The sequence below is a fragment of the Ambystoma mexicanum genome, chromosome 2q (assembly GCF_040938575.1).
Source record: "Ambystoma mexicanum isolate Mex_15411 chromosome 2q, UKY_AmexF1_1, whole genome shotgun sequence".
NCBI lineage: Eukaryota > Metazoa > Chordata > Amphibia > Caudata > Ambystomatidae > Ambystoma > Ambystoma mexicanum.
The window spans coordinates 67,634,291-67,659,709 of NC_090924.1; the positions used below are offsets into that span (position 1 = coordinate 67,634,291).

A 25,419-nucleotide genomic window follows, 5' to 3' on the forward strand; every position below is an offset into this window, starting at 1 on the left:
GGTGGAAAACAAGGTACTCGGGGTGCCAAGGCCGCTCGGGCTGTTGGCTCTTTGCCCTGAGGCAACGCCGCAGCCGCTTCTGCTCAGCCATGAGGCCATGTCCCATGGTTCGCCGGTTGGGGGAAGGCTGGCGCAGCATCTTGTAGAGTGGCGCGCCATTACTTCAGATGTGTGGGTTCTGGAGATCATAGCCCACGGCTACTGTCTTCCTTTCCGGCAGAGGCCTCAGGACAATCCACCAGGGAATCTCTCTTTGAAGAGTCCGGATCCGCTCCTTGCGCAGGAAATTCAATGCCTGCTGGAGAAAGGCGCCATAGAACTGGTGCCTGTAGCAGAGAGGAACATGGGATGGTATTCCCCCTATTTTTTGATTTCCAAGAAAGATGGGGGATTGAGACCCATCATGGACTTGCGCGGTTTGAACAAACTCCTCAGGAAGGACAAGTTCAAGATGGTTACTCTCTCTCAAGTCCTCCAGGCCCTTCAACTTCAGGACTGGTTGGTGTCTCTCGACCTCAATGACGCTTATTTTTATGTTCCGATACATCCAAAGCACAAGAAGTACCTGAGGTTCTCCAGCATGGGGTCTGGCATGGATTCACATGCTCATGAATATTCCCCGTCGTCAGGCTGGGAATCCTCGGTAAAGAAAAAACCAGTATCAGTTTCGTTTCTGATCTGTCTTTCGTAGTAATAACCAATCACTGGTCTCTGCGTCATACTGACCACAGCCAATGACTGCCATCTCCCTAAGCCCCGCCTCTGGCAGCCATCTTCAGATTTTTACCGCACGTTCATGTGTTGGGATCCTCGTGCTATTGCTCTCGAGCGTTAGTGCTATTTTTTCACGTTTTTTCTCAAAAACTTCGTTTTTTCGGTCAAAAGAGCCTCAAGCTCCACCGACTCTCCATCCGATCAACAGGGACCCGTGTCGGATTCGTCTGCGCCCCTCAAGGGTGAAGATTTCGTCGAGCTATGCTTTTGGAGGACTCCAGAAGTTTCTCAGGCCCGGACATGGCTCAGGAGAAGGGAAGCTCGACGCCCGGAAAGCTGTTCAGGGTCTGCCCTGGATGCCAGCTGCAGAACGTCTTTAAGGAGGACGAACACTCCTTTTGTCTCTACTGCTTACATGAGGACATACCCCTAGCAGCTGCTGATCCCACACAAGTTTCATGCGGTGTCCCCCAAGGATCATGTGTATCTCCAACGTTGTATAACATCTTCACTAAGCCTCTGTTCGACAATTTGGATAGACTGGGTGTCATCTACACTAATTACGCTGATGACACGCAGATCCTTATTCCTCTCTCAGGCAACTTCTTGGCGGACACAGCCTTAGTGAACAAGATATATCTCCTCATTCAGGCATGGATGGCATCTCACGGCCTCTGCCTGAACGATGACAAAACTGAGCTATTGATCCTCGGCTCAGAGCTGACCATCAAAAAACTGGACCCTAACTATGCCTCATTTAACATAGACAATAATATCATTAAAGTGATGCCTGCAGTTAAGACTCTCGGGGTCCATCTTGACTCAGCACTCAACTTCAAGAAACAAACTAACTCACTAGCATCCTCCACTGCATACACCTGTAAACTGATCCGAGCATGCAGACCTTTCCTAACGGAAGCTAGTTGCATTACCCTAGTGAACGCACTCATCATATCCAAGCTGGATTACTGCAATGCCCTATACGCTGGTTCTAACAAATACATCCATGACAAGCTCCAAACGCTCCAAAACAACGCTATCAGAGCAGCCTTAAACATTCCTAACAGAGTTCATATCTCCACCGCTAGGAAGAATATTCACTGGCTAAAAATCAAAGACAGGATTATGCTCAAGACCTTATCCCTCACCTCCAAATGCCTCAACTACCTAGCGCCCCCCTACCTGGCAAACAGAATCAACAAGAGAAGCTCAAACCGACCCACCAGAATGACGAATGCCTACACACTTGTGGTGCCCAGATATAAAAAGAGCACAGCGGGCAGCTCCAGCTTCCCGGTCATAGCCGCACAAACCTGGAACAAACTCCCCCTTGACCTCAGAATAGACCAACCCTACACCAGCTTCAGGCGCAAAGCCCTCTCCTGGATTCGCTCCCTCGACACTTAGCCCGTCCACCTCACCGCCACTTTTTCCAGAGACTGCGGACGTGCATAACTAGATTACAGGTCGCTAGACTACCTGATCTATCTACATTTCTGTATTTTGTACTGCCTGTATATGCTTTCCTCTCATCTGTACAACCTTTTCTTGTATTGTAACTAAGTTCTCAAGTATCCTTGTACTGCCTGCGCCCAGTTACCCTCGCGGGTTTGGCTCCTGCGCTATACCAAATAAACAAACAAACAAACAAACAAACAAGACGCACGTGGAGAAGGACTGTGCGTTTTGCGGCAACATGTCGGAGCGGACCATGAAGGACCGCCATCAACGTCTCGCCAACTGGCGAGAAGAAGAGGAAGAAATCCGAGCGGTCTTCTAAGACCTTTGAGGACGCCCCGGCGACGGGGGTCCAACACAAGGCCAAGCACCGCGTGTCCGCTGGCACCGGGAGCGCCGAACGGTCGGGCTCTACGGGCGCCAGGCAGGGCGCACCCTCCCCGGCACCATCAACCACGAGCCAACGCTCTGGGTCGGGTAAGAGGAAGGCCGAGCACCCGGCGGAGCTCCTGGAGAGGCCCCGGTCGAGCTCGAAGGCCCCATCGGAGGGGGAGCGAGGCAGTGTCCCCCCCCCCCTCAAGGATAAGGCGGTGAGCGCACCTAAGGTGGTGAAGGCCTTAATCCACCCGGCCAAGGCCTCTATCGAGACTGTCGCGGCGGCCCTGGCTCAGCCTGTGGAGGCTACACCAGTGGTGGCGACCTCGGGGCTCAGTCTCCTTGCCACCTCGGAGGGAGTCCTCTTTTATGCCCATCGATAGGACCCCTGTGAAATTTCCGGCGGAGAAGAAAAAGGGGGGGGGCAGGGTGTCGTCGTAGATTCGGCTTCAACCTCGGAGGAAGAGCTGATCGAGGTCTTAAGCCACGGCCTCGGCGTGGAAGAAGACCGGCCCGTCGGGATGGATCCCGACGCAGGTGACGACGACATCGTCGAGGGTGCCGAAGGGGCCCCTGATCGCCCGTCGGATTCCCCTCTGCCAGCGCCGCAAGACAACTCGGCGGCCATTTTGTTGGCTATACAGTCCTTATGCTCAGAGATAAGGACGAGACTACCGTTGCCGGCGGAGGAGCCACTCCCGTCGGGGGACCCAGAACCGGGACCTTCTGGCGTTCCTCCTCCCAAGAAAAGGAGGATTCATCCTCCACCTCCTTTTCAGCCGTCGCGCCCCGTCCAGCCCTCCTCCCCGTCCACCCGAGGGGATGATACGGGGACTGACACGGCAGCAATGGGTACGGACGACGAGGTCTACGACGAGGATCTGCCGTCGTCCCCTCCCACCAGGGCTTCTCCGCCCGACGAGATTGGATCGTTCCACTCCATGATTGCCAGGGCGTCCGAGCTTTTCCAACTCTGCCCTGAAGAGAAGAAAAAGGAAGGATTCCTTTATCAACGGCGCAAGGCCAAGAGGAAGACTGTCCTCGCGGTGCCTCTACTGGATGACATTTGGGATGAGGGCCTCGCCCTCCTCAAGAACCCTTCCACGACGCCAGCTAGAAGAGACCGGTACGAAAAGAAGTACTGGGTCCCGGACGCGGCCCCCCTGTGCCTCTGGGCGCAGCCTACCCCGGACTCCGTCGTCTCCGCGGCGGCCAGGAAGAAAGCGGAGGGGGGTGCGGCATCCACATCGACTTCCCCGCCGGACGGCGATGGAAAGAAATTGGACACTATGGGACGCAGGGTCATCTCGTCTGCAGCGACGACAATTAAGGCGGCCAACGCCTTGGCTATCGTGGCCCGCTACGACAGGGAGCTATGGTACAAACTGGCTCCCCTGCTGGACTTCCTACCGGACGACAAGAGGGCGGAGGCCCTGGAGATCCTACAGGAAGGTGAGGTGGCGTCGGACCACGCCATCACTATTGCGACAGACATCGCCGACACTGGATTTCGCCAGTTGGGCAACGGCGTGTGCCTTAGGCGGCGTGGATGGCTCAAGGCTACGGACTTCCGTCAAGACTTACAGACCAGAGTCCTGGACATGCCGTTCGATGGGAACAACCTGTTTGGGAAAACAGTGGACGATTCCCTTCAGGCCATTAAAGCGGACACGGAGACGGCCCGGGCCCTTGGGGTTCTGCAACAACGACGGCCGCCCTTTCGGAGCAGCGGAGGCAAGGGCGCCTCCAAAGGTTCCGGCGGCGGTTTCTCCACCTACCGTCAAGCGGCCCGCTCGTCGTCTCAGGAGGCGTACAGGGGACGAGGCAAGTCTGGCGGACCCCGCCGTCGTCGCCAAGGAGGTCAAGGCGGCAAAGCCTCGTCGAAACAGGATTGAACCGGCCGTGGGGTCGGGCCCCCACCGAAGCACCCCGGTGGGAGGCCGGCTGGCGAGCTTTGTCGGCGTGTGGGAGTCCATCTCCACCGACCGCTGGGTGCTGGACGCCTTAGCCCGGGGCCACGCGCTCGAGTTTCAAAGAAGGTGCCCGCGCGTCCCCCCCATGGCCAGGAAAGAGCTTCACGTCCCTCAGCTTCTCCTGGAGGTAAAGGCGATGCTCAGGAAGGGCGCCATCAAACTCGTCCCAAAGAGGCTTCGGGGCTCCGGAGTTTACTCGAGATACTTCCTCGTGAAGAAGAAGACGGGAGGATGGCGCACCATCCTAGACCTGCGACGTCTGAACAAGTTCATCAAGGCGCAGAAGTTCCGGATGGTCACCCTCCAGCACGTCCTGGGTCAGCTGGAGGAAGGAGACGAGGGAGCTCGCCGTGGAGCACACGGCAAGGACCGTCCAACTTCTCACGGACCTGGGATTCTCCGTGAACTACGCCAAATCCCACCTGGTACCCGCGCAAGACGCACTGTTTCTGGGAGCTAGGCTCGACACAGTGTCCCTTCTGGCCTCCCCGTCGGAGGAGAGGACCAGGACCATCCTGGGCAAGGTACAGCGGATGTTGGTGGCCGACGCGGCCAAGGTGAGGTCCATCAAGTCCCTCCTCTGAATGATGTCTTCCTGCATCTACCTCATTCCCATGTGCAGGCTCCGGATGCGCCCGTTGCAGGAGTTCCTGGACGCGCGCTGGATCCAAACGACGGGCAGCTTCGAGGAAAGGATCACACTCGACGAGAGTTTCCGACGAGCGATCTGGTGGTGGGGCACCCGCACGCATCTGATGGCGGGCATGGACTTCCAGACCCCAGCCCACCAGGAGACAGTGACCACGGATGCCTCCCTGGAAGGGTGGGGAGCGCACACCGAAAATCTGCACGCAAGAGGCCTTTGGCTCCCGACGGAGAAATCCCTGCATATCAACGTCCTGGAGCTCCGTGCAGTGTTTTGGGCCCTCAGGTCCTTCCTTCCGTCCCTCAAGGGCAAGGTGGTGAGGATCTTTACCGACAACACCACCACCATGTTTTACATCAGGAAACAGGGCGGAACCAGGTCCCCAGCACTGTCCAAGGAGGAGCAGGACCTGTGGCATTGGGCCATCGGCCAAGGGATATTTCTGGTGCCGTTTCATCTGGCAGGGATAAGAAACACCATCGCCGACTCACTCAGCAGGGAGCTGCGCTCGTGCCACGAGTGGGAACTACGGCAGGATCTAGTGGATCGCCTCTTCCGACGGTGGGGCACACCCCAGATCGACCTGTTCGCGACGGCGACGAACTCCAAGTGCCGGAGGTTCGCCAGCAGGTTTCCCCAGGCGAGGAGCATGGGCGATGCTTTCTCGTTCCCCTGGGAGGGCCTGTTCCTCTACGCGTTCCCTCCATTGCCACTGCTAATCCGGCTCGTCAACCAGCTCAAGAGGTCACGGTGCAGGATGATTCTCGTCGCACCTGCGTGGCCGAGGCAGATATGGTTCCCGGACCTTCTGGACTTGTCAGCGTCCCCGTCAATCAGGCTGCCGGTGGGCGCGGATCTACTCTCCAGGGAAGGAGGCGCCATCCTCCACCACGACCCGAAGTCGCTGAACTTGCAGGCCTGGCTCCTGCAGCGCTAGAGTTTGGAGGATACGACATACCGGCCGACTGCAGAGAGGTTCTTGCAAAGGCCAGGGCGTCCTCGACTCTTAAATGCTACGGACACAAATGGAAGAGGTTCTCTGTCTGGTGCCACGCACAGAAGATTAACCCTCTACGGACTACGGCTCCCCAAGTACTGCCGTACCTGCTGACGCTGGCCAAAGCTGGACTGGCACACGCGTCCATCAAGATTCATCTTGCTGCGATCTCCCGATACACCAGAACCACGGGGCGGACGTCCTTGTGGTCTCATCGTCTGGTGAAAGAGTTCATGAAGGGACTGTTCAGATCGTTCCCGCCGGTGAAGGCTCCGGCCCCGGCGTGGGAGCTCAACGTGGTGCTGACCAAGCTCATGGGACCTCTGTTCGAGCCTCTGCACTCGGCCCCGTTGAAGTTTCTGTCGTGGAAAACAGCGTTTCTTGTGGCCATCACCTCCGCACGACGAGTGGGAGAGATCCAGGCCCTTTCCTGCAAGGCCCCGTACTTGACTTTTCACGACACGAGGGTAGTGCTCAGGACGCACCCCTCCTTCATGCCCAAGGTGCCGTCGGACTTCCACCTCAACGAACCCTTGGTGTTGCCTGTGTTCTTCCCATCGCCTTCGTCGCCGGCTGAGAGGACTTTGCACTCGCTGGATGTGGCTAGAGCGCTGAAGTTCTACGTGGACCGCACGAAGTGTTTTCGGAAGACGTCACAACTCTTTGTGAATTTTGGACCTGTCAATCAGGGGAAGGCTCTCTCGAAGGCTTCCATTTCCAGATGGCTCCCCGGCTGTATCATGTACTGTCATCGGTTGGCAAACCGACCGCTGCCTGGCCGTCCGAGAGCCCATTCCACCAGAGCGATCGCAGCTACCACGGCGTTCCTTTCTGGTGTGCCCCTGCTGGACATATGCAGGGCTGCTACGTGGAGGTCGACGCACACCTTCACGAAATTCTACTGCGTCGATCGGGATTCCAGGGAGGAGTCCAGGGTCGGCCAAGCAGTGCTGCGCAACCTGTTCGCCTGAGGTGAGCCTGGTGAGGAGGTAAGATGCTTAATGTTGAGTTTGATGTAATGCTTAATGTTGAGCCTTTGCCACCTCCCGTGGTTGTGCATGTGTGTACTGCTATGTATTCTTTATTCATGAGCATGTGAATCCATGCCAGACCCCATGCTGGAGGAGGAACAAGTTACTTACCTGTAACTGTTGTTCTCCAGCATGGGTCTGGCATGGATTCACATGCGAACCCTCCCGCCTACCCCTCTGCGGCTCTTCACTTGGTCATACTGCCACTTCACGTGCTTCCAAATCTGAAGATGGCTGCCAGAGGCGGGGCTTGGGTAGAGGGCAGTCATTGGCTGTGGTCAGTATGACGCAGAAACCAGTGATTGGTTATTACTACGAAAGACAGATCAGAAACGAAACTGATACTGGTTTTTTCTTTACCGAGGATTCCCAGCCTGACGACGGGGAATATTCATGAGCATGTGAATCCATGCCAGACCCATGCTGGAGAACAGTTACAGGGAAGTAACTTGTTCCTTCGTGGTTGGCGACTCGCACTTTCAGTTTCGGGTCCTGCCGTTCATATTGACCTCCGCCCCAAGGGTCTTCACCAAGCTCATGGAAGTGGTGGCAGCGCACCTCCGGAAAGGGGGGGATTCACGTCTACCCCTACCTGGACGATTGGTTGATCAGGGCACGCTCTCCCGAGCAAGTCCTGGATCATCTGTCAGTCACCTGCCACTCCCTCCACAAGCTAGGCTTCTCCTTCAACTTCAAGAAGTCCCATTTGACACCGACTCAGAGGCTCCAGTACATCGGAGCAGTGCTCGACACGTCCCTGGGGCAGTGTTTTCCTCCCCAGGTGAGGGCTCATCACATTCAGCAGATGGTGCACAAGTTTCAGCTTGCCCAGAGTCTCCCAGCGTTCGAGTTCTTGAGATTGCTCGGCCTCATGGCATCCTGCATTCTTCTGGTGCCACAGGCCAGGTTGCAGATGAGATCTTTGCAATGGGCACTCAAGCTCCAGTGGTCTCAGTCCTCCGCCAGGTTGTCGGACCCTGTTCAGGTGCCGTCCTCAGTCACCCAGGACCTTCTGTGGTGGGCCGTCGAAGACAATCTGATGAAGGGGACTCCATTTTGGCTACCCTGGCCGGAGGTGACGATTGCGACAGACACATCCCTCACGGGATGGGGAGCTCATGCCAACAAGTTGACAGTCAGCGGTCGTTGGTCTCCGTCGGAGTCCAGACTCCATATCAATCTGTCGGAGCTGAGGGCCGACTGTGCGAGGGAAGAATGTCCTGATCCTGACCGACAACACGGTGGCCATGCACTACCTCAACAAAAAGGGGGGGGCAGGGTCACTTCCTCTGTGCAGGGAGGCGATGCAGCTCTGGTTCTGGGCAATCCAGCAGGAAGTTTCTGTCTCGGCAGTTCATCTGGCCGGAGACGAAAACGAGACGGCGGACGCTCTGAGCAGGCAGAGCGCGATCTCTCACGAGTGGGAGTTGGCTCAGGAGATTCTCCTGGAGATCTTCCCCCTTTGGGGGACCCCTCAAGTGGATCTCTTCGCCTCCAGTGTCAACCGGAAGTGCGAGAGGTTCTGCTCGCGGGAATTTCCTCCAAAAGGAGCCTTAGGATACGCGTTCGTGGTCATTCCCACTGCTGTATGCGTTTCCTCCAGTCCCCGTCATCCCGCAAATGCTGCAGAGGGCTTACGTAGTTTTGGTTCCCGGATGATCCTCATTGCTCCAGCGTGGGCCCGGAGGACGTGGTACCCGGACCTTCTCGACTTGTCCATCTGCCCTCCACGTTGTCTTCCCTACCGAGACGATCTACTGTCACGGGGGTAAAGAGGGTCAGGTTCTCCATCCAGAGGTCAGATCCCTCAACCTTTATGCTTGGTTTCTGAAAGGTTGAGGTATAAGGATTGGGACCTCCCTGAAGATGTGATGGAGGTGTTGCTCTCGGCCAGAAGGCCCGCAACAAAGTCCCTGTACCGTTGCCGTAGGTTCTGCGACTGGTGCAGGGTTAAGAATGTGGATCCTTTTGCATGTGACATTCCCATGGTTCTGTCTTTTTGCTTTCTTTAGCCCACAGGGGCTTGCAAGTGGCTACCGTTAATGGTTACCTGGCGGCACTGTCCATATTTAAGCGCTCGTCTGAAGTGTGTTCTTCTTTTAAAATTCCTTTAATTTCTCAGTTTCTAAAAGGGCTCACTAATGTGTTCCCTCTGTCACTTTTCCAGGTGCCCGGTAGGGATTTGGACCTTGTTCTCAAATTTCTGATGAGTGCTCCGTTTGAGCCTTTGCATTCATGCCCTTTGAGACGGTTAACTCTTAAAACTGTATTTTTGGTTGCGGTCACTTCCGCTCGCAGAGTGAGTGAGTTACAGGCACTTTCAGTTAAGCCACCCTTCACTGCATTTCATAAGGACAGGGTTGTCCTTAGAGTTCGTCCTTCCTTTCGAAGGTGGTGTCGGAATTTCATTTAGGCCAGAAGGTTGTTCTTGCAGCGTGTTATCCTCCTTCACATCCTGGTAAGGAAGAGTAGAGGCTCCATAGGCTTGATCCTAGGAGAGCGTTAAGCTTTTATATTTCACGCATGTCCCGGGTCTGAGTGGACGATCAACTCTTCATTGGTTACGCTGGAAAGCGTTTGGGACCAGCTGTGACGAAACGGACTTTGTCTCGCTGGATTATTCTGGCTATTTCTGAGTATTACCGCTTGGCGGGTAAGGACCCACCGGTCGGCTTGTGGGCCCATTCTACCAGGGTTATGGCTGCCTCTACTGCCCTACAGAGGGGTGTTCCTATTCGTAACATCTGTGATGCAGCCACCTGGGCTTCGGTCCATACTTTTGTACGTCACTACTCCCTCTATTCCATCCGTGGGCAGGATCTGGCCTTTGGCAAGGCGGTCCTTTACTCCGCAATTTGATTGGGCATTCTAAATTTCTGTTTTCTAAATTCTTTTCCCACCTCCTTGCATTGGTACTGCTTTGGGAGTCTGTCATAGATATGGAATACGTCGGAGGACCCAATCCCCTCGAAGAACAAGTTACTCTCTTACCTAGTAACGTTCTTTCGATGGGATGGTCCGACGACGTATTCCATATCACTCCCTCCCTTCCTTCCCTGCTACAGAATTTCTTATGCGATTGCAGCTTAGGTTTCCGCAAGGCTTTGTGTGGTCAGACTGGCAGAAGACTGGTGCCACACGTTCTGGGGAACTACAACTGAGGCTACGAGCGTCGTGCGTCCTACTTATAACATCCAGTGACGTCGGCCTCGAGGGCAGCGTATCGACATTGTCGACGTAGGACGCAGACGCAGAAGATTTTCCGAAGCAGCACAGCTGTGGGGATTACTGTCATAGATATGAAATAAGTCGTCGGACCATCCCATCGAAAGAACGTTACCAGGTAAGAGAGTAACTTGCTCTTTGTGTAAGCCAGCAAAAAGAAGTGCCCAGCGTACGCGAGCAGAACTCATCAGAAAGGCTCCAGGGGAGACACGTTCTTATTCCTGTGGACAGGCCTGTTTACTTATGCATTTTCTCCCATCCCAAACCTACATCGGACGAAAACACAAACCATGGCTCATCCGTGAAAAGTAATTCTCATTGCGCCCGATTGGCTGAGTATACTCAAAACCTCTAGCAGCTGCTGGTAGATACCCAGGCTTCTGCACATCCATCTCCCACGATCACTGGAAGATTTTGCACCACGATCTACACTCCCTGCAGTTAACAGCGTGGCTCCTGACTTCGCAGAGTTTAGAAGGCTAGTAATTCCAGAGGAATGGAGAAAAGTCCTAGAGTCAGCAAGGGTAACTGCTAGAAACAAGTAATATCGGCTCAAGTGGAAAAGATTCTGTGAGTAGTGCCAGGGGCAAGACGCGTTACAACCGCTTCGCATAACACCAGAACTGCTACCATACCTGCTGTTTCTAGCAAAGGAGGGCCTCGGCCGAACATTCATTAATGTCCATGTGGCGGCTATTTCCAGAGACACAAGAAATTAAATGCAAAGCCGTTGTTTAGTGACCGGTGTAAGGAAGGTATGGTATCAAAGCAAGACAGACACAAGTGATCATAGTTGAAGGGTGTTTATTAAACTGTAAAATGGGGGAAATGAACGCCTAATCTAAACGGAAGTCTAAGATGGGAGCAAGCTACGACCATCAAATAATAATAAAGTCCTAGTGGAGACTAGGCAAATAAAAGGACCTATACCAAGAAAACCTATTGCCAATCCTTACCGCTGTTACAAAAGAGTGTGGGGATAATGTTCACAAGAAAAGAAAGAAGTGTTCACAAAATAAGTCAGGATGTTATGGCCGGGGTCTCCCTTACCCACTTTTTCTATCATGGGACAAGGTGGGACTCATGAGCACAGCACACTCCTGGCCTTCTCTGGCATGAGCTTAGTTCCTTTTCTCTATATCAGGGCCATCTGTGCCCAAGTCTCTTCTTGTGCAAAGTCTCTTGGCTGAGAGGGCCTAATGTGTCAAACAACAAACAAAAGTTCCATTGATCAATCTTCACGTCGGGTGATTACCCTTCACCCTTGAATCCCCTTCAGCCAGGCTCCGATCCTTCTCTCAGTCATGAGCCTCCTTTAGTCGGGCTCAGACCAACCACTCACTGTGGACATCCCTCAGTCGGGTTCATACTTGTCATCACAATGTAGTTCACTTAGCTTCTTCAGAGTTGGATTCACTTCCCTATGCTTTCCTCTTGACGTCCCTCTGTCGGGTTCACTACCGCCTTTCAATCATCTTTTCATTCAAAAAAGTCTTAATGTCTTTTTAAACAATCACCCAATGTTCATGTTAGGTCCCCCTCATCCAGGCTCAGACCTCTCAAAAGCATTTGCCAGTCTTAAACAGAGACGTCCAAAGGGCTATCACTTCTTGACGGGTCACTCTGTTAGCCTATGGTAAATGCAGGTTTTACAGAATCCGTTCGCTCAGCGTTCCCATCAGCCGGGTGCAAATGCCTGTTTCACAATTCCCTCCATCGGGGTTCACAATTTCACTGCCATTCAAACTTCTACAATGTGTCAAGGACTTTCGATTGTGCAAGGGGTTTGGCTTGATCCTTGAATGGCCACCTTGACACCCCATGCCGGCCTTCCCTATGGCCTCTTGGTACTTGTAGTTTTCAATATTTCGTATTTCAACACGTTCTCTATATTCAGGGGAGGGGTACCAGCTAGAGGCCTTCCGATGAGTGCCCACGTGGTGCTGGACCACTCTATCTCAGGTAACAAGTTCCTTCACAACAAAGAACTCTGTATATTTATCTTCTTAATGTTGCCACTGCAACCTTGAGCCTAACACAGTCCGGTCCACTATCAGGTTCTTCCGACTCACTGGCTGTGCTGTGCTGAACTCATCAGCGTTTCTTTTGCAGCTGGAGTCAAGGATGGTACCTCAATAGCAACTGCGTCTCCCCACCCTGGCTATCAGTGCGGGAGGGTTCCATGTACCGCTGACAACCGTAACATCATTTGCCAGCTGCAATTCCCGGTCTTATGTTTCCTTTGTTGGAGGCTTCGCGGGTCTGGGTTGAAAAGGGCAAGGACAACTACCTCCTTGACGTCCTTTCAGGTCTTGCCGCCTTTCTCCTCCGTTTGAACTGCCGTCCAGGAATAGCTGTTTCCTCATGCATTCGGCCTTGCTGTGTACTCTCGTGCTCCGAAAGGGCCGTCGAGTGTGTAGTTGTCGCAATTGCCTGACTCTACCTGACCCTTGTGTTGGGACATGTCAGGTAAACGGCTCTGGTATTAGTCCGTTGTTGCTCACTGTGTGAGAAAGTGTTTGTGTAGGAAAGGGGGCGGGTGTAGAGTTTCTAAATATCCTACTTGGCAGGATGGGGAAAAGGTGCGTCTCACCTTTCGGTGTCCCATTTCCGCTCCCCGAAGACCCCCTCATACAGGTGATCCTCCCACACTGGTCTACCCCCAGGAACTGGATCCAATAGCGATGGCTGTGGCCTAGCCACCTGGATGACAGATCTCCAGGGACTAGTGAGTGAGACACCTACAGATTTCTCACATAGGCTAGTTAAACATTTTCTGAAGGGACTTTCGGGTCTTCCCTCTAACAAAACCGACCACCCCAGACTGGAGTCTACATTCAGTACTTGCGGGACATTAACAAAAAGCTGTTTGAACCACTGGCCACGGCCTGCATCAAATATGTATCATGGAAAGTCGCCTTTTTAGTGGCGATTATATCGGCTACAAGGGTCTCAGAGCAGTCAGTGATCCGTAGCAACGGTTCTGGAAAGATAAAGTGCTACTAATGACCAGCCCAAAGTTCATACCCAAGGTACCAACGGATTTTCATAAAAACACCAGCATAGCGCTGCCCGCATTTTTTCCACGGCCAACTACACAAGCAGAAAGGGCGTTGCACTGTTTGGATATGAAGAGAGCCATCAAGTTCTATTTCCACAGCTCTTTGTGGCTTTCGGTCCAGCCAACAAAGGGAAATCAATATCTAAACAAAGTGTGGCCAGATGGATCACGTTGGCTATTTCTATGTGTCATGAACAAGCGCGAAGGCCGCAAAAGGGTGCACCACCAGCAAACTCTACACGAGCCACTGTGGCATCAGCCGCGCTACTGGCAGTTGTATCACTCTGACATTTGCCAGGAGCCTACCGGGAAGGTGACGCACACATTTACTAGACATTACTGTTTGAAGAAGCAGCACGCAGCAGACATACAAACGGGACGAGCGGTTCTGCAGCATCTGTTTTAGTAAGGTAAGAGGCCGTTTTATCTGCCTATGACCACCTATTTCATACTGCTTTACTATCTTTTCACAGCATGTGCATCTATGAAAGATTCAATGCTGGAGAAGGAGTAAGTTGCTTACCTGTAACTCATGTTCTCCAGAATTTGTATCTTTCGTAGATTCACATGCGCCCACCTTCCACCGCAGCCAGGTGAAGAAAAAGTCCTCAGTTTACTACAAAATCTAGCATGACTGGTCAAAATCTGAGGAAGGCTGGGGGAGAGGAGCCTCACTCTCTATGTCCCATTGGATTTGGCTAGTACACCCATAATGAGGTGGATAGCACCCAAAATCTTTCTTTGAAATGTATCTATAAGGTAACCGAGGAGTCCCAGCTTGTTGCCGGGGAATATTCACAGCATGTGATTCTATAAAAGATACCAATGCTGGAGAACAGGAGTTACAGGTAAGCAACTTACTCCTACTGACGTCCCACCCTCCATCGCATTCGGTCATCGCAGCAGGTTGTTTGTATTCAAAGCCTTCCTCTTCTCTGGCCTGGGCCACTTCCAACTGTTTGTCGAAAGAGGACAAAGCCCTCGAGTCTTTCGGCAGGAAGTGCTACCTCAACGCATCAGTCTCTGCTGGTCTCTTTGTGGGACTGGTCCCCTTCCCCAACAGGGAGATGCCCTGCAGCCCCAGAAACAAAGGAATCTGCATTGCAAACAACTTCCAAGATGGCCACCGCCATGCCCGAGTTCACCCCTGGCTAACAGCCAGCCCTGGGCCTACAGCAGCCTGATTGTGCTACATCCGAATTTGATGGAGCCAACCCCCGTGCTGGCAGGTGAAGCCAGTCCCCACTGAAGGCCTGCACTCAAGGCCTCTTTCTGCATCAGTCTCTGCCGCGTTGACAGCAAGGCTGCACATGCTATGCAAAAGGTACTGTTTGCCCCGGCAATTGACTCAATACACCAACCAGATATTGACTTTTACACTTTTATGATGTATGTCCTATATGATTTCCGTGTACCCAATGCTACTAGTACTCTGACCCGTCAGATTATCGATAACCGCAATGTATGCAATGCTATTTCTATTAACTACTGCCAGCCTCAATCTACATGCCATTTAACTAGCCTTTGCAACGTCAAACATTCATGCTTATTAAAACCTGCAGATTTACAGTATCAAGGTAAATGTATAGCTGATGTTAAAAGTGAAAATACCATTGGTAAACGTGTTGCCACTGTGGTTACATCCATGCAAATCAATCATACAATCACCTTCTGCCAACGCATTCGTCTAGTTAGGTCAAAACACTGCCAAACCTGCTCTTTGTAATGCTCCCTCGAATCTTCCAGATTCACTTACCAGCATAGTAAATCCACCCCCTACGGCCCCGCATGCTCCTCTTCAGGACTCCAGATTCATGGCGCAGGCAAGCATCTGTAAAGTTGCCACGGGAACGACTGAAAGCCTCCCTTTCCACATTAATGCTATCCCTCACTCGACTGCCACAATGAGTTTATCTAACTCGCCATGATTTTCAGCCACAACTTGATCCCGCAGCCTCCCCCAGCACCTTTCTCTCACCTGGGGTATGCAACGCTGCTTGGACGGCTACGCCTCAGTTACAGGCGCGCCCCTCACCAGAAAGCAGTCTCATTGCAAAAACCCCTTTCACCGCAGCTACGAGGCCCGCTGTTAGTGCGAATCTCCCATTTGTTAAGGGCAGTCTCCTTAACTCGCCAGCCCAATACGGACACATGCCAACACAACCTTCTCCCCATAGTGGCACTCGTAAATCCACCCTCTATGCCTGCCCTTGTTTTCTTACTCTGGGACTACACTCCCCACAATGCCCGCCGCAGGAGCGTTTCAGTAATGCCACGACTCACGAAATCAATGCCCTCCCTCTTCACCTCTCTCAATGTCCACCAATGGATGTTTCCCCCTCCACATCTTATGGTAAATGCTGCCACAGACAAAAGGCCACACAGACCCCGTTACATTTGACTTTTACTCAATCATATGCATGCCATGAACACTATGGAATACTTGGCTCACATGCACATAATCTCAGCCACGAGCATGCCCCAATGACGGACCTTCCGGCCAGCTCCTGTCACCCCTGCACAAACCATGCTCAGAAATCTGAGACACGTTCACGCTTCTTTAGTATTCCTTACCCTTCTGCACCCATAAGATGCACACAAAGAACTCCTCTCTTCGCACATGCACCACAACACACTGCCCACAATCCATCTCCACCCTCGAAGAGCCCCCCCACCCCCTATTAACACACAACAGCATACTACCACCCTTTCTGCGCCCTCTCAAACTGAATTATGTACACTGACCCACACCAATCAAGGTGCAACTCTCCATTCACCTAAAATAACTCCCTATAAATATTCCAAGCCTACTAAACTCCACCATCACCCATCTAACATCTCCACTTCAGATGCTCTTAAACCACCCTTAACCACCTCACTCCCACCCCCTCCATCCCAGCTCATTACCACACACAGCAAACACAATACACCTACTAACACAACCAAGGCTATAGCTTCACCAGACCTCTGTCACCTATCCCAGCTCCATGCACAGCCACTCCCCCACTAAACTTGAGCATCAGCCCCCCTACCTCCAGCATAGCCAACCCCTCCCCCCCACCGTCATGCGGCCTCATTAGTGCACGCTCACTGCCGGCACATGCTCTAGACATCCATGATCTCATCTCTACACATGATCTTAACATCCTAGCCATCACTGAGACCAGGCTTCACGAAGCATCAGGGCCAGCTCATTCCCTAGCCATTCCCCCAGGTTATACCATCTTCCTGAACGACAGACACTCTTCACGAGGAAGTGGCGCCGCCATAATAGCCAGAGACTCGCTTCCTTTAAGACAATGTAACACATCCTTCGAAGGCAATTCTGACGCTCAAACTCACTCCATCACCCACCTGCACCATCACTATCCACCTCATATTCCGACCACCTGGACCCACTCATAATTTCCAGGCTAGCCTCCTTCACACTCTCCAAGATAATCTAAAAGCCCTTTCCAAAATCATCCTCTTAGGCACCTCAACCTAGGCCTACTTGACCCAAGCGACACACTAGCCTCATCGCTTTCTGATGCCCTAGACATCCTAGGCTTCTGTCAGCGTAGCACCAAGCCCACCCATTGCAAAGGACGTGCATTAGATTGGATCACTGATCACAACTGCCAGGTCTCCTCCAGCATCGCGACCCCATGCCCCTGGTCAGACCACTTCATCGTCCATTTTGCCACCCCACCCAACCTAAAATCACACCAAACCCACTACTACCAGTCATGACAAGAATCTCTCGGAAACTCACCAGTGAAAACTTCCTGCCCCTACTAAACATCACAGCTCTTCAACCCCCTTTCACTTCCAGCTCCAACGCAATACTGGATGCCTACACCTTTACCCTCTGTAACGCAGTGAACACCATAGCCCCCTTAGATTATCATAAGTCCCAAAAAGTTAGACACTCTAACTCTTTGTTCTCCCCCAACTTACTAGAACAGAGCTCCCAGAAACAAGCCCAGCTAGCATGGCTTAAGGACCTGACCGACTCTCTTAAAAATGACGTCAACTTAATAGCCAGACGCTACAAAACTGCCATTATCGCAGCCAAATCTAATTCTTTCAACTCGAGAATCAGCAACGCAAAATCTGTCGCAAAAGAAATCTTCAACATCTACAGAGAACTCGAAGCTCCGGCCCCACGACCCACGTCGCTCAACAGAGATGCAGCAGACATGCATTTTAGGTTTTCGCGCCCTGAAACACTTGTGTATGAGCACAATATAAATAAAATATAATTTCATTTCATATGGTGCACATATATAGAGGCATACAGGCAGCCTTAGTAGGTAAAATCGGCACCTTTAACTCAAAAGTTATCGCTCAACAAACCCTTTTCAGCACCCACCCCTTAACCACTAATATCAACCGGAATCCTCCCCCCACCCCCTTCCTCACAGCTTCTTCTACACAATTTGGCTTCAGAGATCTCTCTGAAAGCGAGGTCCTTAAACTAATTAATAGCCTCAAACCCTCCAAATTTAAATTCAACATTTGCCAGGCAACTCTCATCAAAGATTGCGCGAACACGCTAACCCCAATCATCACTGCCTTTTATAAATGCATCCTTTGTGATGAACACCGTCCCAGTCAGCCTCAAAGAATCATGGGTCCTCCTTATACTAAAAAAAACACCCTTGACCCTGCAATTCCCTCCAATTATAGGCCTATCACTACAGACCCTTTCCTCTTAATCCTTGACCGTGCAGCCTACTTGCAGGTTCAGAGCTTAAGAATAAACTTTGTAACAGTCACATTTTTAGAACAAACCTTCAAAATGCTAGACCAGTATAGTGAAGACAATACAAAGTAATTACATCTTTTTTAGCTATGCCAATTTAAGTAATGTTTCTCATTTTCTAATTTGTTTTAATACATACTAAGCAATGCTTGCCAAAATGTTGGGGTTTCTTTTATGCAAAAATTAGGTTTTATGTTGCTGTTTTGTCTTCTTCTTTTTCTATGTATGGTCTCTTTGTAAAAAAAATTGTGAAAGGTTTGTAATAAACCAGATACACTTAATAAAAATAAAGAAAAAATTACATTTAAAGATCTCTCTATCATGCACAAATGCTTATCAAACACTGCCCCCATACCTCACACACAGATTACCAAGGCAAATTCTTCCAGACCCACCAGGTCCCCTTACACCGACCGCCTAGTTGTGCCCAAATTCAAGCTTCCCCTACCTTGCTGCAAAACTGTGGAATGACCGCCTCCCAGCCCTAAGGGCCAAGAAATCTTATTGGATCTTGCGCAGTGTTCTGAAAACCAGCTTTTCTCTTAACATACCACACACCCATTAGTACTGTAAATATAGTCAGCATTTTTCTCAACATGTTTTTTACTTCTTTTCCTTCTTGCTTCTTTATTTGTTCTTGGTTTGTTTCCTTACTATGGTTGTAAGCTGCTATCTGTATGACGACATAGTATGCTTCCTGACTTGTACCGGCAACAGCTCCTCAATGTGTCAGGGTTGTTTGTGAGCTTTACAAATGAAATAAATAAATAAAACCGGGCTGCACCTACGCACGGCCAACGCAGATGCCATCCTTGCTGCAGTGAAACAGAAGCTGTTGTGGGAAATCGGGGAGTTCCTGTCGGACCTCCCTCTGGAGAGTCATGCCTCCTTCAAAGTTGGGCTAGTGGAGGCCCACGCGATTGCGCAGGGTCTTATGGCATCCTGGGTCTCACATATCAACACGGTCAGCCGGGGCCACTGCCTGGGTTTTCAGATGAGGCGGACGCCGTGGATGCACGTTACAAAGAATTTCTCGGACGTGCAGGAGAAGGATCCTCGACCTTCCCATCGAAGGGACTGTTCTTTTTCACTGGTCCACCCAGACTGCTGACTTCCACCCAGACTGCTAAGTCCTTGGCCATGTTGACAAAGCTGGGTCAAAGGTCCTTCCCTCAGAACCAGGGCAGGTCTGACTTCAAACCTCGCTCCTTCAGCGGCTTCAAAGGTTTTCGGGACTGCAGTACGCAGCGGCCAGACTGATCCCCCCAGCAACCACAGCAGAAAGAAAAAGAGGGCCTTGCTGGCTGTTTGCTTCCCCTCCTCCACTCCCGACCTCGGATGGCAAAAAACTGATGTCTTGATTGAGGAACCACCGCTATCCTCTGGTGGGCTGGCGGGCTCTTTGTGAGCAGCTGAATTCTTTGTTATCTCCAATGGCTTCAGTCATATTCTTCCTTCTCCTCTACCCACTTCTCAACTGTTTCAGATAGGGTATCCTGCTCTCTTGTGGGAGATCCAACTTTTTTTGGACATGCAAGCAGTGGAACTGGTGCCTCCATTAGACAGGGGCTCTGAGTTTTACTCCAGTATTTTTGCGTTGCTTAAGAACCACCATGCTGGCCTGAAGGCAGTCCTGGACCTTTCTTTCCTCAACCTGTCTTTACCCCTTGAATGCTTCAAGATGATCACTCCTGCCCACATAGCAGAGGCGCTGTGTGCAGGGAACTAGATATGTTCCTTAGACCTCAAAGATGCGTACCTACACTTCCCCATCTTGCAACCTCACTGGAAATACCTACGGTCAACGATTGTCACACTGCTGCCAATTCAGAGTGCTGCCATTCGGCCTCATTGGCCCCTTGTGTGTTCACAAAGCTCATCAATGCGATGGCGGGCCTCCTTCGCTTGAGGGCCACCACCTATACCCTTATCTGGATGACTGGTTGGTGAGGGCCAGTTTGCCCCGAGGGGGGCGGTTCACTCCTGCCAGCGGCTAGTGTATGTTCTTCACCCATTGGGGTTTTCCCAAAACCAGCGAAAACTGCAAGTGAACCCTTGCCAGGACCTGGTGTTCCTTGGAGTAAGATGTGACACGGCCGTGCAGAGGGTGTTCCCCATGGCCGACAGGCTTCTGTCACTTCCTGGCCAACTCAACCACCTCTGCATGGTGGTTCCAGCACCTGCTGGGACATGTGGTTTCCTGCGTGCTCGCGGTGCGGCATGCCCGACTCAAGAGGAGGTCCACCTGACTGCCAATTAGGACCAGGCAACAGGGGGTGCAGGGGCGAAGTCTGACAAGCTTCCCGTTCTCCCATCTCTTCTTCCAGATCTTCACTGGTGGCTCATGGACTGCAACTTGGCAGTGGGAGCCCCTTTTTCTCAGCCGGAGCTTACTCTGGTAGTGAAGACGGATTCCTTCTTCACGGGCTGCAGGGTGACCCTGGATGGCTACTCAATTCACGGTGCATGGTCCAGGACGGAGGCTCTCTTGCATATCAATCTGCTGGAGCTCAGGGCAGTTGGCGTGGCGCTCAAGGCTTTCTTGCCGGTCATCAGGGGCAAGGCGGCCCTGGTCAGGACTGACCATTCTACTTGAACAAGCAGGGGGGACCCATTTCCCCCTCCTGTGCATGGAAGCGGTGTCCATCTGGGAGTGGACACTGTTGGAAGGGATCTGGATCTCGGCTGTTATCTCCTGTGGAACAACAATACAGAAGCAGACCAGCTCAGCCACCTGGGTTTCAACACCTACGAATTGGAGTTACAGACCAACTCTTTGTTTCCCCCATTCCAGATGTGGGGGTTTTCAGATCTGGACTTGTTCGCATGTCCTCTGAATTCCAAGTGCCCCCTCTTTGCTTCATGGATGGATCAGGCCTGGGATCTCTGCAAGGGCAGGTTCCAGCTTTGTTTGCAGCATAGCGACAGGTGCTTGAACGCGAGTTAGTTGCGTGCGAGCGTTCTCGGAAATCCGGATTTCCGAGAACGCTCGCACGCAGCGAACTCCCCGGACCCGGCCAACGATCGGCTATCCAGCCCCCCTGGCGCCCTTATCTGGGAGGACCAGCTTACAGCATTTTGAAGTCCACCCCTTAACTCAATTGGCCTTGAAAAAGACTTAGGTTGAAACGCGCGTCGGCTGTGTAGCGAGTTACCATGTCCAAAACTTGTCATTCATTTCTACAATTATGTTTTCTTTGGTGCTGACTAACCAAAAATAAACAAATTAATGACTATGACCGGACTGGACCATATAATTGATCATATCGCTCAACAGCGACCATTGGACCACCATACCCTACCAGGGCCCAACTGATCCAGAGTTTATCATCCCCACAATTCTCCGAGGCAGAAAGGACCCTACACTCCCGAGATTTGAGGAGAGTGCTTAAATTCTGTCTCTCCTGGAAGAGCTCTTTCCAGAAGTCGGAACCGCTGTTTGTCACGTTTGGGGGCTCAGCCCCCGTAACCAAGGCCTCCATCGCCAGTTGGATGGTTCAGGCCATATCAGAAGCTTATGTGGCTGTGGGTTAGACAGTATCCACAGGAATTCATGTGCATGCAGTCAGGGCCAAAGCTACGGTGGTCGCCTTTCAAAGGCACTCTTCTTGGGAAGTCATTAGTAAGGCAGCTACATGGGCCACTCGGTCCGCTTTCTGTAAGCACTATTCCCTGGACACCAGTTCCAGGTGGGATGCAGAGTTTAGTCAGGTGGTTCTGAGGTACCTTTTTGCGTCTTCCTAAGCAGGAGGCAGGTTGTCACAGCTCCACCCAATTGTCTTGTTCGGTTGAATCGCCAACAAGGATGGATGAAAGGGGACGAGGCGTATGAGTAAATTACATTTGTTACTGTAGTGACAAGAATACTCCTAGTCCTTATTCCCCTTTCATCCATAAGTCCCACCCACCTTCCCCTGCTACTATGCCAGGGGGTAACATTTTCAGGATAGCCAGGTATTCAATCGTCCGATATGCTAAAAGGGGGATTGAGCTGAGGTGCTGGATGGCGGGGCCTCTGGGGCGTTCCCACACGCGGGCCGTGCCCCAACGCGCTATACTCAATTTAAAGGGGAAGCTCCTTTTTTGCTGCCAAAGTTTCCGGTACCGTCCCCATGATGTGGGATGCCCACAAGGATGGAGGAAAGGGGACTAAGAATTTAAACATAGTTTGCAATATTAGATTTAGATACACTAACCTAATCTGAACGTTACTGAAGAGCATAGAGACAATGCTGTGTTTTATAGTCTAAATAATAATGCATTAGGTTGTAACTTACATTTTTATGACTGGAATAGCAAAAATGCCTTTAAGAAAGTTATCATGAATTGGTCCTTGCAAAACAGAATCTAGTTACTTTAATAAGTGTGTCATCCCGATTACTGCTGGTTTGCAGTTATTTGAGAAAGAAACAACTTTCCTAGCTAATACTCCCACGCGTCCTTGGGTCTTTTACAAGTGGAGGAGATGATTACTGGTGCCCTCTGCATTATCCACTTTGAAATTGCTGTTGACAATACAACCAGGGTGGAAGAGAGCCCAGAGAGGGTAAAGGACGAATGGCAGGTGAGATGTGTTTTCTTTGAAAAGAGTAATCCAAATCACCAGCTTGCCACACAAGTGTCAAACGCAATTGGCCAATTTACTGAATCACGTTGCAAATTGCGAAATGATACTGCTTGTTATGCCTTGTATGGGGTTGAATTTCCCTATAACACAAATGTGTATGCGATTTTGTAATGTTGACAACAGGAAAGCCATGCAATTAGTGAGCAGGGAATGATCCCTAAAACAATTATCATAATTCTGATATATTTATTGCTGTGATGCCAGTAGTTTGGTCCTAATATGCACTGCTTATGCTAGGCCTATCTTTTATCCTGCAGGCATTGAGCGTCTCTCCGAGAAGGATACTGAGGACTTGTTGGCATGGATGCGGAATGGCCTCGGAACCCGAATCGCCAATGTTAAGGTTTGTTTTCAAGCTGCTAAACTTGAGTGCAGCTCTGTGAATGCTCTCCAAAGTATGCAGTTCTCAAACTGTGTGTCGAGTAATAGTAACAGGCTTGGAATATGCTCTAGTAAAAGGGAGGACGCACACAGTGCTGTACCAAGTTTATTTTAAAAGGCTTTGCAGTGATGAGGAGCAGTTTATGAAAGGCAGTGTGGGCTCATATGTATGAGTAAGGGAGTAACCATCAATGGGTATTGTCTTTTTATTCTTTTAGTGACATTGAGGCGCTCTGGACACTTGTGTTAGAAGTTGGGATTTGTTTCCATAATGTTAAGGGTTTTTTTTCATCTGCTTTCTTAATTTTACTTTTTACGGCAGCATTTTACTACTGAATTTAAACTTGACCTCTGAATAGTTTTTAACTTTCTTCGTTTTTCTCTTGAGTAACATCAAGTCGCAAGTAAAAAACATATTGTTGGGATGTCATTTAAGATCAACGCTACCAAAGTGGATTGACTGCTGAGTTTGCGCACTTGCACCTGGAAGGCTGCTGGGGAGAGGGCTTTAAAAGATTAACCTGATAGTGGTATGCAGAGTTTCTTTGAAGTTAATCATGACTCACTCAGTGGCTGCTGCCTTGTTAGTCAAGGTTACACTCTTGGGGATGGAGAATGTTGGTGGTTAGTTACAGTTTGCACTAATCTATGTACACAATAAAGGAATGCCCACAATGTACCAATGATGATATACTCTTTATATTACTCTTTATATTAAGTTGTGTAGTGAAGAAATATTACATAAAAGATAAGTACTCAAAATTAAAAATGTAAGGTGACCCGATAGGGCAACTACAAACAAACCAGGCAGTTATTTAACAATTATAGGCAATATGATAAGCATGCTGCATCTGTAGCAGGAAACGGGGGCCATCAATTTTGCAACAATCCGGTAGTGCAGGCAACATTTAGTTGGTGGGTGCAGGTTGAATGCTTAAGGTGTGATGCTAGTCCCGTCGCACATTCATATTTGCTAACGTAGCCATTTGAGGGATAGCAATTGTTAGGGAGAATTCTCAGAAATGTGCTCATTCCCTTCTACCTTAGAGACCCCCAGCTCTTTTGCTGGACTTTAGGACTTTTTAATTTCTAACCTGGAGAGAGCGAGACCCTGTTTCCACTCTCTCGTATTTTTCTGTGATTTGGGCTCTTTGTTTATTTTGACTTTGTAGTCTGACAAACTCCATAGGCATCATCTTTACATTGTGAAACACTGCACATTGAGTGCAGTGGCACAGGCAAGTCTCTTAGATTTCCCAAAGGTTTAAATACCTTCTCTTAGTGAAACTACTGTTTCCAAGAGCAGTGAAGTGAATTTGACTTTAATTACATTTTGTAACTTTCTAGACCCAGCACACACTGTCTTATAATAGGGTGCTGGGGGGGGGGGGGGTGGGGGGGGGTTACTTAGTATCCCTTTTGTCTAGTTTCTCATGTAACATTTTATGTTACCCTTTCCACAATTAAAGTCTGGTGGCAGTGGTTTACTTTATCCTACCATTGTGTGTTTCTACCGCGGGCTGCAATTGCAGCTGCAGTAAAGCACCCATGGGTGTCCATTTTGTCAAAATGACCCTGGGCTTCTTTTTTCGCCATTTCTTGTTGAAAAGATCCTTCTTGAGATTTACTCTGTGCGCCAAACCAGGTTTAGTCCTTTTGTTCATGTTGTCTTTGGCAGGATTTACAAGTGAAGCCTGCTTCTGGCTCCAGCGAGTCTAGCAGGGCAGGAAGCAAGGGAGGAGCCAGAAACTCCCTTTGCTTAGTCTCTTTGGTTACAGGAATGCACCGAAGGGTGATTGGCTGGAGGGCTGTTCTTGGAGTACAAGCCACCCTGCTGTACGATTGACAACTAGGCTGCGAATGAATGGGAGGAACATGCATAAAAGGCAAGGCTTTTTTCTTGGAAGGCAGAGTCGACCACTGGACGAAGGAATTCAAAGAAGAACTTGGAAGAGATGCCTGCTGCAACTCCTGGACCATTGGTTTGCACACTGGAGCCCTTCTGCAGTGCTGAAGCTCCGAATTCGCCTTGACTGGAGAAGACCTGCAAAGGACTTCTCCCCTTGGGTTGGTGGGACCATACGACCCCAAGACAAGCTCATCTGGCAATCCTCTCGGAGTTGGCTGTACTTCGATTGCTGCTGCAGGAACGGAAGTGCCAGAGAGAGGAACACCAGAATCGAG

General features: G+C 50.8%; 1 protein-coding gene across 2 annotated transcripts in view; it reads left to right on the plus strand.

Moving 5' to 3' along the window:
- TRAP1 (TNF receptor associated protein 1) overlaps positions 1 to 25,419 on the plus strand; it is a 666,365-nt gene that overhangs the window by 512,714 nt on the left and 128,232 nt on the right. For both annotated transcript variants that reach the window (XM_069646853.1, XM_069646854.1), the window contains one exon: positions 23,112 to 23,197. In XM_069646853.1, the coding sequence (XP_069502954.1) occupies positions 23,112 to 23,197 (86 nt within the window). The remainder of the gene's footprint in view (positions 1 to 23,111; positions 23,198 to 25,419) is intronic.